The following is an 11,579-nucleotide window of genomic DNA, read 5'->3' on the forward strand; positions in this document are numbered from 1 at the left end:
AACAAGCAAAAAGACAACAGAAATACACAAAACATGACAACACAAATACACAATATGACTCCAAAAGCAATATATTTTACAGGAAAAATATACAAAGGACAGCAGAAATGCACAAAAAGCTTCACAAGAGCAAGACAACAAACATACACAGAATGACAGAAAAACACAAAATGACTATGTATTAATGCTCACATCACTCATTATTCTAATGCTGACATGAATGTTGATCATGTGACCCTCAGATCAAACACATTTTTTTCAGCCCCGCTGTAATAAAAGTTGCCTACCTCTGTGTTATAACTTTAAACTTGTGCTTCCTGTACACCAGTGTTTCTCAAATGGGGGTACGTGTATCCCTAGGGGTACGCGATGGCACTACAGTGGGAAATTTAGACAGAGAAAGTGGAAAATTAACAAATAAATTGTCAATCTAAATGATAAAAACTATAGAAATACTTTTATTCAGAAATCAGTGTTTTTCAACCTTGGGGTCGGGACCTCTTGTGGGGTTGCTTGAAATTTCTGAAAAATTTAAATAGATTTTTGAAATGATTCTTTTTTTTTTTCTAAATGAAAACAACACACATTCTCATATAACTCTTTTTCTATGTTTTCACTTTGTGAAATAGAAATCTAGAATGCAGTTAAAAAAAAACCTTCAAACATGATCAAATACTAAGGCTATGTCCTCATAGTCTCTCCTATCTCCTTTCCTATCCACTTTTCTATAATCCAGTGGATGACGTCACAGGGTTAAGGAAAGGTGTTAGGAAAGGAGTTATGTAAAGGCAATCAGACACACTTCCACTAGGTGACGTAATAATCAGACAGCGGTGAAGGTTAGTGACGTCTATCGTGGTGAAAAAAAGTCAAAATTTCCAAAAATGGACTAAAAGCACATTTCTAACACTTTCCACTGATATAATCTCATAAATCACAAGGTTTGAATGTAAATCAAAGCAAAAGAGGTTACCATGGCTACGAGGAACTAAAGGTAAACTAAAAGAACGTCACATTGAGAATGGTTGATCACACTCACCTTCTACTCACTAATATGAATTATGTTTATAAAACATAACGTGGATAAAGATGTCTCTGATCATTTTTGTAGAACAACAGACTGTCTGTTTTATGTCAGTTATAATCTGATAATGTGTCTGTATATCATAATATATGGGTTTTAGATTATTTATTTAAAGTTGTTCAAGGCATATTATTGCATCGTCATCGTGAGTTTCTGTAAGCGCTCGGGTGTGCGTTTCCCTTTAAATGTTGTCGCCGCAATGAATTGTGGGTCAACATTTTCTCGTCTCCTTCGGTAAAGGATGTATCAGTGTTTCCTAGGCTAAAGGAGGTTATAAAGGAAGCATTGAGCCTCTTTTCCTGAGCTTAAAGAGAACTCGGACGCTCTTTATCATGGCCGCCACTTAAACACTTCCGGGTGTCAAGGAACAGTGGATAGGAAAGGAGATAGGAGGGACTATTCGGACCCAGCCTAACTCCAGAAAAAAAAAAAAACGTCTTTGGAGTCGCCACAAATTCTTGATATCAAAATGAGGTCACGATCCAAAAAAGGTTGTGAATCACTGGATTAAATACTGATTATTTCCACTTATTTACAAAATTTTATTCTTTAAAACTTTACCTTATGTATAAAACCCTGGTTCTATGAGTAACATGAGTGAGATGTCTCACTATGGGATGCAACCTCTGTCTGCATTCCTCAGAAGCATTTATTCCAATCTGCCAATCCTGATTGGCCGGTGAAGCGCGTCCGTCTGCTAGGTGGAGACCCACCTCCTATAAAAGAAGGACGCAGACAGACGTGCACCATTCAAAATAAGCACCTCTTCTCCTCGTTCAAGCAAGAAAGGTAGTCTGGTGAGACTACCTTTGTTTAGTACCAGGCTTCCCCACACAGGGATTGGCACAGGAGACAAACAACTGATCGCACCTCCTGAGGCCCCTCGTCATATCCATATAAGTGCGGGTCGCACGAACTGGACGCAACACGTTCGGCCGCTGCTCACCCTGTGAGGCAGAAAAGGCCAAAAGGTCAATAGGAGAACACAAGCCCACAACCTTCGGCACAAAGGCCAGGTTGGGTCTCAGGATGATCTTCGCATCACCTGGGAAAAGCTGAGCGCATGACAGGTTAACCGAGAGTGTATGGATGTCACTGACCCTCTTGACGATGGCACCAGTGGTCTGGCCACGGGTAGGAGCCTACGTGCTCCCTTCATAAACTGGCAGATCAGCGGGTGCTGACTGACCGACTTGTCCCCCAAAGCCAACGTGACAAGCGGCGATCGCCACCAAATACACTTTCACAGTGGAAAAGGCTTTGTTTTTGTCACTCAGGTCCTGCAGAAATGACAAAATTACTCCCACCTGGCACTGAAAAGGGACGTGGTTCCTCTGGAAGTACCAGCCCTAAAACAGCCTCCACCTAGATTCATAAAGAGACCTAGACCCTCAGCAAGAGGAGACGCCCAACACTCCACAGGATCAGTCTGCATGCCAGTGACAGCAACCGACGAGAGCGCAGCCCGCCCTGATGATTGATGTACGCCACCACCGTGGTATTGTCCGTCCTCACCAGGACATGATGTCCCCTGAGAGACGGAAGGAAGTGGATCAGCGATAGGAACACCGCTGACAGCTCCAAGTAATTTATGTGAGCGCGTTGGAGGACCGTAGGGCACCTCGCCCATCAGGAAGCCCGGGGCACGCCAGTGGTGCAGAGCTGCGCCGCACTCCGGTGTGACCAAAACCCTTTGTGCGCCATGACGCACAGGATCGAGCCCATGTGAGGCCACCCACAGTCAGAAATTCCTCATGTGAAGGCAACCAAGGCGTATCACGAGGATGGGCGAAGCCATCAACCTGAATAAACAAAGACACAGTCTGAACTGAACAGAACTGCCCACCCAAAACAACCCGAGACATGCCCCGAACGTCTCCACCCGCTGCAGTGAAAGACGCGCGGCAAATGGCACTGAGTGCAGGGACAGACTCAGGAAATTTATTTCCTGTGTAGGGGACAACACGCTCTTTTCTGCATTCACCACAAATCCCAAATTTGACAGGTGATCCAGCAGATTGCGCATGCGCGCCCTGGCCTCCACTTCTGATTGTGCCAAAAGCAGCCAATCGTCCAGGTACAAACCCAGACCAGGAGGGGGCCGGAGCCTTCCTGCGAGTGGGAATAACAGGACCCGTCATTACCCTGCTTATAGTGGCAGACATTTTCACATGATGCGCCCCTGGGGAACAACGGGGGCATCCCGAGACAGCGCAAAATTTTCACAGAGTTCAGCCTGATAGGCAGTGAGGAGAGAGAGTAAATTCAGCGCCCTGACCGAGAGGACAGCTGCTGCACACGTCTTAGTGGACAGGCTCAACTGGATACGGCACGCTCTGGTAACACGGGTCTCCGAGGGAACACAACGGGCTGTCTCGGGAGCAGGTGAGCCGTAATGAGAGGCTCTCCATTGCCTCCCAGTCGAGGGATGAGGCACCTGACACGGGGGTTTGCCCGGTGAACATACGGTCCTTCCAGGGATGAACTACTTCCACGAGCAGCTCCGGCGGGCCCCGGAATGGCCAGCCGAGCCACAGTGCATTTACACACTTCCATTGTGTCCAGGCTGGGAGTCTACATCAAACTCTCCACAGTCGATCACGAGGACATTCTCATGAAGCGGTGAGGGAGACGCCAGGTCGAGCTGGGAACCCCAGCTGTAACCCTGAGAAGCCACAGTTTACATCAACTGAGTCTCTACTTCACTCGCTACCATGGGGACACCGTGAGGGGGGAAGGAGTCCTGCTGAGAGGGGCGTGCCAGCCCGGAGTTTCGACCGCCATGCGGGCATGTTCCAAACCCAGGCAATTGGGGCAGACTTTGTGCCTGTCCATAGTGGAGATTTTACCCCCACATGGACTAAAGCGAGCCCCAGAGTATCCCGCTCCCTCGGTGAGAGAGGCCTTAGCTTCAATCACCGCGTGACGCAGTCGGGAGAGCGGGTGGCTAGCTTATGCTACCACAGGTGCTAACAGGGATGCAAACCAATTTGTGCTGAACCATCTGAGACGTCAAGGACAGCTTTGGATTTTCTCGAGGGGGGCAGCTTCCGCTTTCGTCCGAAGCTCGGATACCGTAGTATTTGGAACTGGATCTGGGCTACACACTTTCGTGAGAGCCCAGAGGGGGACCGACTTGCGCATGGGCCCGTAGGCGCTGAGAGCAGCGGGACCAAGACGACAGCAAGGTGTGCTGAGGTCGACGCACGTGCCTTGCGGCAAGGAGTGTGTAGCGGGCTAACAATGGAGTGAAAGAGCCTCTGTGAACCAACGTTTGCCAGAGCAACAGCGTTGGAAGGAGCCGAAGCCGAGGCTTGGAGGTTCACTACCTTCCAGCAGCGAAGGACAGCTCCTACCAAGCAAAGCAAGGTAAGAGCTGTATTCTACCCATTTCTCGACCAGTTGTGGTCCAGAGCAGGCGCTAGTTCTGCCAGCGTCTGGTGACTGGAATAAAGAGAATCTGCCTGTGGACAGATAGAATGGCAAAAAAAAAAAAAAAAAAAAAAAAAAAACGCCAGATACCTGAGAGAAGAAGAGGTGTTTGAATGGTGAGCGTCTGTCCGCGTCCTCCTTTTATAGGTGGGTCACCCCCTAGCGGACGGACGCGCTTCACCAGCCAATCAGGATTGGCAGATTTAAATAAATGTTTCTGAGGAATGCAGACAGAGGTTGCACCCCATAGTGAGACATCTCACGAAATAGAACGTGTTCATTCATTCTATCATTACGCTCTATAGATGTTTTTAAATAGTTTTCTAAGCAAAATATTGTAGTCGGACAAATGGAGGACTTAAATTCAGAAACAAGAAAAAGGGGGACTAGAGCCAAATAAGTTAAAGAACCACTGATTGACATTATTGAACTGAGTTTTTAGTCAAAGTCGTACCAAGATGGACACAATGAAGTCACACACACTTTTTTTTTTTTTACTTTGTCTGCACATGCTGTCAAAGGTCAACACTACAAGAAGTGCAATCTTTTAATGACAGCAATGCATGTTTTGTTAATGCAATTAAATAAATTAATTTATTTCATTGCATTAACCATCACCAGCCCTCCCTAAGGAAGGGTAAGAAACACTTTATTAAAGGGAGGATATAAAAAGAGAGGGTTTGTGTTACACATGGGGGAGGGGGAGGGGAACAGGGAAGAGGGAATCAGGGTAGGAAATGGAAGAGTGAAAAGTGAAGTTATAGTTGTGTACATTGTGCTTTTTAATCAGTTTAGCCAGTCTGGTGACAAGTGTGGAGAAATCTAAGGTGGTGACTCAGCACCTAGCTTTAGAAGAACTAGAATATTTACATTTCATGAATAAAATGAGTGACAATACAGGTGCTGGCTCAAGTTGCACTGCATTAGCTTAGCATTAACGTTAGCTCACATTAATATATCACTGATATAGAATTAGCATTATTCTAGCATTAGCATTAACACTAACATTAGCAGTAACCTAGCATTAGCATATAGGTTAAATGTGTTGGAGGTAGTATCTTCAGTCGCTGAACACGTTAAAGGTCTTAATCGGTTGAAGAATGTCTGGGAATTAAGAAGTTAAAGTTTAAAAAGCTGAATTTTCCAATAGAAATAAATGGGAAAGAAAAAAATTAAATTCATTATTATTAAAGTTTAACTTTCTGAATTTTTTCATAGCTTATTCGTCAAAAATCAGACAAACTGTGTAGGAGGAGTTAACGTCAACAAAAAAAAAAGAATAACATGGAACAGAGGGAAGGAGTGGTTATAATTAAAAACATGACACACACACACTTTATGGTAAACAATGTTGTGTAGGACGGTTAAATGAGAAATAGTGCTCTAGGACTAGTTAATGACTGATTTATTTTTTATTAAAAAGCCTGATGGGAGAGTCTGTGTGAACAACAGGACGACACGCAGATAAAATAAAATAAAACACGTCATAGTTCACAGCAGTAAGAAGACTCTCTGTCCTATCCCAGCATGCACCAGGGCGTCTGGGGTCTGTCCTATCCCAGCATGCACCAGGGCGTCTGGCTGGGGTCACACTCTAACTTGGTGTTGATGACGGTACATGGAGCTCCACTGATGGTCAGTTCCTGTTTAGACACCACCTGATAACGAAGGTTAGTGAGACCGCCCTCAGGATCCACTTTAAACTGCTCCTACAGGATCACACAAAGATCAAAGAGATCATAGAGAAATTAAAACATAAATTCACTGATTGATCATTGGTTGTTGTAAAAAAGTCATTTCTTCTTCGTGGTAAGTTGTGGATGTGAGCCATCCCATTGGATGAGATCCCAGTGATCTGTTGATCTACCTGTTTCTGAGCAGCTACTCTCTTCTGGTCTCTCTTCCTCCAGGCGGGGTCGTGGACGTGCAGGAACGTTTGGTATCCGGTGGTGATTCCTTTGGGTCTGAAGAGCTGCAGGAAGAAGGGGGAGGAGCCTATCAGTATGTGACCAATCACAGCGTTTAAACCTTTGGCGTGTAGTTGCTCACCTGCAGCTCTGCTTTCCTCAGACGACGGTAGAACTCATCGTCCTCTCGGCCCCAGCCCCAGAAACGGTTGGACATCCCATTACACTGAAACACACACCAACACATTCATTACACCGTGCAGACAGGAACCTACACACACACCAACACATTCAATACACTTAGTATCACCAGGTGAAAAAACACAGAACAATGTAGGACAGGGACAGAAAAACAACCTGACCAATCAGAGCAGAGAGAACAGAATGACCGCCAAAATAAAAACAAAAAAAACCCAACAAGAATTAAAATCAAAGTTAAAAAAAAAAAAAAAAAAGAGGATTTAAAGAAGAGAAGCTGCTGAATGGAAAAAAGAAAGCTGGTCCTTCAGCGCCCCCTGCTGCTCGTTCCTGTCTATTAGGTGTAATGAATCTGTTGGTCTCTGCAGCAGACTTACCATACTGTAGTGCTGCTTGGTGAGCAGTAAGATCCCGCCCACATAGGTCTTGTAATGGTAGAGGGGGTGGAGCTCAGGTGAGGCCACGTGGAATGGGCCCTGGTGGGGGAACCCGTAGTCCAGCTCCTGGTTCTGGGGAAGCAGGTCCACATCGTGCATGGCCAGGTAGTCTGTGTCATTCCCGCTCTCCAGGTAGCCCACGTTAATGAGGGAGGCACGGTTAAACCTGCAGCAGGTAGCATAGTTAGCAATGGTTAAACCTGCAGCAGTTAGCATAGTTAGCAATGGTTAAACCTGCAGCAGTTAGCATAGTTAGCAATGGTTAAACCTGCAGCAGTTAGCATAGTTAGCAATGGTTAAACCTGCAGCAGTTAGCATAGTTAGCAATGGTTAAACCTGCAGCAGTTAGCATAGTTAGCAATGGTTAAACCTGCAGCAGTTAGCATAGTTAACAATGGTTAAACCTGCAGCAGTTAGCATAGTTAGCAATGGTTAAACCTGCAGCAGTTAGCATAGTTAGCAATGGTTAAACCTGCAGCAGTTAGCAAAGTTAGCAATGGTTAAACCTGCAGCAGTTAGCATAGTTAGCGATGGTTAAACCTGCAGTAGTTAGCATAGTTAGCAATGGTTAAACCTGCAGCAGTTAGCATAGAATAGCAACGGTTAATCCTGCAGTAGTTAGAATAAATAGCGCAGTTAAACCTGCAGCAGTTAGCATAGATAGCAACAGTTAAAGCTGCAACAGTTAGCAAAATTAGCACGATTAAACCTGCAGCAGTTAGCATAGATAGCAACGATTAGGCCTGCAGCAGTTAGCATAAATAGCACGGTTAAACCTACAGCAGTTAGCATAGACAGCTGTGAGGTCACAGGGGGCGGAGCCTATCACTGACCTGTAGTGATCCACCTGGTTGATCACCAGGATCTTGTGTCTAATTTTCTTCTGGTTGAGAAACGTGTGAATGAACGGAACGAAAACCATGAGCTCATCAAACCTCTCTCTGAACGGGACGATCAGGGCCAGTCTGTGAGGACCCCAGGTAGGGTCGTCCTCCGCAGACGCCCGACCCTCCGCAGGACAGGGCGGGGCCTGAGGGGGAGGGGCCGGCTGGGCGGGGCGTCGTGGGTCCATCACAGGAGACATGTCACCTGAACAGGTGAACTGGAGCCACAGCAGAGACACCAGCAGTAGCACCAGACACAGGCCGAACAGCTTATAGACCGTACACCTAGAGGACAGGAACCTACACACACACCAACAGATTCATTACACCTAGAGGACAGGAACCTACACACACACCAACAGATTCATTACACCTAGAGGACAGGAACCTACACACACACCAACAGATTCATTACACCTAGAGGACAGGAACCTACACACACACCAACAGATTCATTACACCTAGAGGACAGGAACCTACACACACACCAACAGATTCATTACACCTAGAGGACAGGAACCTACACACACACCAACAGATTCATTACACCTAGAGGACAGGAACCTACACACACACCAACAGATTCATTACACCTAGAGGACAGGAACCTACACACACACCAACAGATTCATTACACCTAGAGGACAGGAACCTACACACACACCAACAGATTCATTACACCTAGAGGACAGGAACCTACACACACCCAAACAGATTCATTACACCTAAAGAACAGGAACCTACACACACACCAACAGATTCATTACACCTAGAAGACAGGAACCTACACAGAATAGTGTTGTCAAAAAACTTGATATTGAATAAAGTATTAATACCAAAAAGTGAGTATCAGATACGATGTCAGCACGGCTGCAGCATGGCTAGTGCTGCTGCTGGGGGCGGAGCCTGCACAACCAGTTTTAGTCAAAAATGAGAAGAGATAAAGTTGCGTATAGAAGTATTTTACATATCAAACAAACTCTGAAGGGAAGACAACAGATGTGGACAGGCCTGTATGCTAGCAATGCTACAAAGTGCAGTAGAGCTGTGAAGCATCTGAAAGACCAACACCTCAGTCTCTGTGAGGAATTTTAAAAGGTCAGTAAAGCTGCTGTTTCAGCAACAAAGAAGTATTATACAGTTATCATTAACGTTAACCCACGTGCAGACTGGATTAGAAAAAAAAAAAAAAAAAAGGACAATGACCATCCAAACAGATGTTCTTCAGCTGCTCACATGTCTCTAGCACCAGAGAGAATGGGCGTGTATGTTCACTGTGGAGGCGTGGCACCAGCAGCAGGCACTTCCTGGAGGGGATGGTTCATAATTCTAGTGATGTCACTACTGCTTGTTTATCAGAATAGGGCAGAGAATCAGCTCAGAGAGCATATTATTGACGATTTCTCAGAGATGCAGGAAGGAAACCCAATAATATTTTGGGAGAGTTTTTGATAAAGAATTAACATTGTAACAAGGTTAAAAACTCAAAGTTGATTTGAATGATATCAGACCTTTAACACCTTTACTATGATCAGAACCGTTGTTTTTGAGTTTTGCACATTGTTCTTTAAAACGTTTATTAATTAGTATTTGTTTTGCAAATATTTGTTTATTAATTAGCATTTGTTTTAGAGGTGCTGCTAAATTTTGTTATACTTTCTCAAAAAAGTGTAATAGTTTTTGTTGTTTACAAGTGTTAAATATTGCGCTACATTTCACTTAATTTAAAAATACTTTGTATACTGTTCATGTTTGTATTCTCAACTTTATTAAAGGAAATTATGCTTCAAAATTTTTTGCCTTTTTATTTTAGTCCCGTGACAACCCTAACACAGAAACCAACAGATTCAGTACACCACTGTACAGTACAGGTTGGTAAATAAAACAGACAGTGCACATATTGAATGTCAGTTAGCAAAACAGACGGTCAGTTAACTGATTGGCTCTCGAAGTGACTAACAAAAAGCACAGCTTTGTTGTTGGCTCATTTCCGGTCCGCGCCCCCCATGTTGAGACGATATTCTTTTCCTAACGTCGTGGCCGCTCGTGCTCACCTTCCCTCCTCTTTGAAGTACAGCACCGGTTTCCTCCGGGAGGAGTACATGTCGGTACCCGGAGCTCCGGAGCGGCTCTCGGGGCTCAGCGCTCCTTCCCTCCGCCGCACGGCTCCCTCCGCCCGGACTCGGGCTTCATCCCGACACGTAGCACAGAGCGGTCCGCCTTCAGTGCGGCTCCGGCTCCCAAAGCTCCGAGAGCCGGATCTCAGTCCGCCTTCAGGGCCCTGCAGCAGCTCCACACACGGATTAGTGTGTGTTTGTGTGTTAAAGTTACACAACGACGAGCGAACAGAGAGAAGTGAGAAAGATTCTGCACCACATTAAGTAACGGATACCAGTCCGTCCTCCTTCTACGTCCGACCGGAAACAGCAGCGAAGAAAAGTTCCTACAGAAAACTTTCAGCCATCAAATTATTATTTACACACAAATATGTAAATCTGGAGCTAATAATAAAATAATAATGAAAGAAAAAGTGTTCAAATACAATTATGTGGGTCTCAGTTTTTTATTAAAAATGTTTTTTTATATGTATATAATTGAATAATAAAGACAATGTATCTCCATAGTGACACTCCTTGTCAAAAATACTCAAACTAAAAGTAGCTCAGACAAAATATTACTACAATGAAAGTACTGAAAAAATCCTGACCATTTTATTCATCATGTGCTAGAAAACATTGATCTGTGACATGTTCTTTGTAGTACAACAATAACAGTGTGTGACAGTAATAATTAATATTTAGATTTATTGTGTTAAAACCAATAGAGCTGCAACTAACAATTATTTTCATAATTGATTAATCGATCAATTAATGAATCGATTAATCAGATTTTTTTCAGTTTATCTATAAAGCACATTTAAACCCTGTTTAAGCTGATTAAACTGAAATAAAAGTGCCAGGGTTGGGGTCAATTACATTTTTCAGTTACAATTACATTTTCAATTACCCATGTTCAATTACAAATACAGTTACCAGCATTTTTTCAATGTACAATTACTTTTTATCTTCAGAAAGTGAATTACAATTGCGTTCTCAATTACTAAAGTTCAATTACAATTAATCACAATTACTGAGCCTGAAATAAATAACTTAATAAAAGTCAACCTTAATCATTCTGTTAGCATCTCTAATGCTAACAGGTCCTAAATCATCTGTATAATACACTAAAAACAAATATCTATCTTTTCATTTATTTCCTATCTATTGATTACCTTGTTAGGCTTCATAATCAATATAAATATAGGTTTTATTATTTATGGTGTGGGCGTCTGAGCCTTTTTTGTGTCACTAAACCCCTAGATTTTTTTTTAATGGGAAAAATATGAAACATTTTATTAATAGCTAACTACATGTGTAGAACTGTGACATAGTTCATCAGTTTTGTGTTAAAATATAATTGACAATTTTTATATATATTTTCAAGGCATTTACATTTACAGTCAATTATCTGAAATCAATTACAATTGAATTACGATTACAACAGCAACAGATTCAATTAATTAGTTTAAATTGTATTTGGTAATACAGTATATTGTTCTCGTAGGAGTTATTTTTCTTCTGAAACTCCTCCTATGCTA

General features: G+C 43.5%; 1 protein-coding gene across 1 annotated transcript; it reads right to left on the bottom strand.

Annotated features, from left to right (window-relative positions):
• Positions 1-5,905: 5,905 nt before the first annotated feature.
• Positions 5,906-10,361, bottom strand: b4galt7 (xylosylprotein beta 1,4-galactosyltransferase, polypeptide 7 (galactosyltransferase I)). The gene is made up of 7 exons (XM_028459605.1): positions 9,997-10,361; positions 7,892-8,242; positions 6,999-7,224; positions 6,566-6,649; positions 6,384-6,488; positions 6,086-6,225; positions 5,906-6,049 (listed from the first exon to the last, which is right to left on the bottom strand). Exons 1-7 carry the CDS (start codon positions 10,044-10,046, stop codon positions 6,034-6,036), a joined length of 972 nt encoding a protein of 323 aa, XP_028315406.1. The 5' UTR covers positions 10,047-10,361; the 3' UTR covers positions 5,906-6,033.
• Between the last annotated feature and the right edge of the window lie 1,218 nt (positions 10,362-11,579).

The sequence above is a fragment of the Gouania willdenowi genome, chromosome 10 (genome assembly GCF_900634775.1).
Source record: "Gouania willdenowi chromosome 10, fGouWil2.1, whole genome shotgun sequence".
NCBI lineage: Eukaryota > Metazoa > Chordata > Actinopteri > Blenniiformes > Gobiesocidae > Gouania > Gouania willdenowi.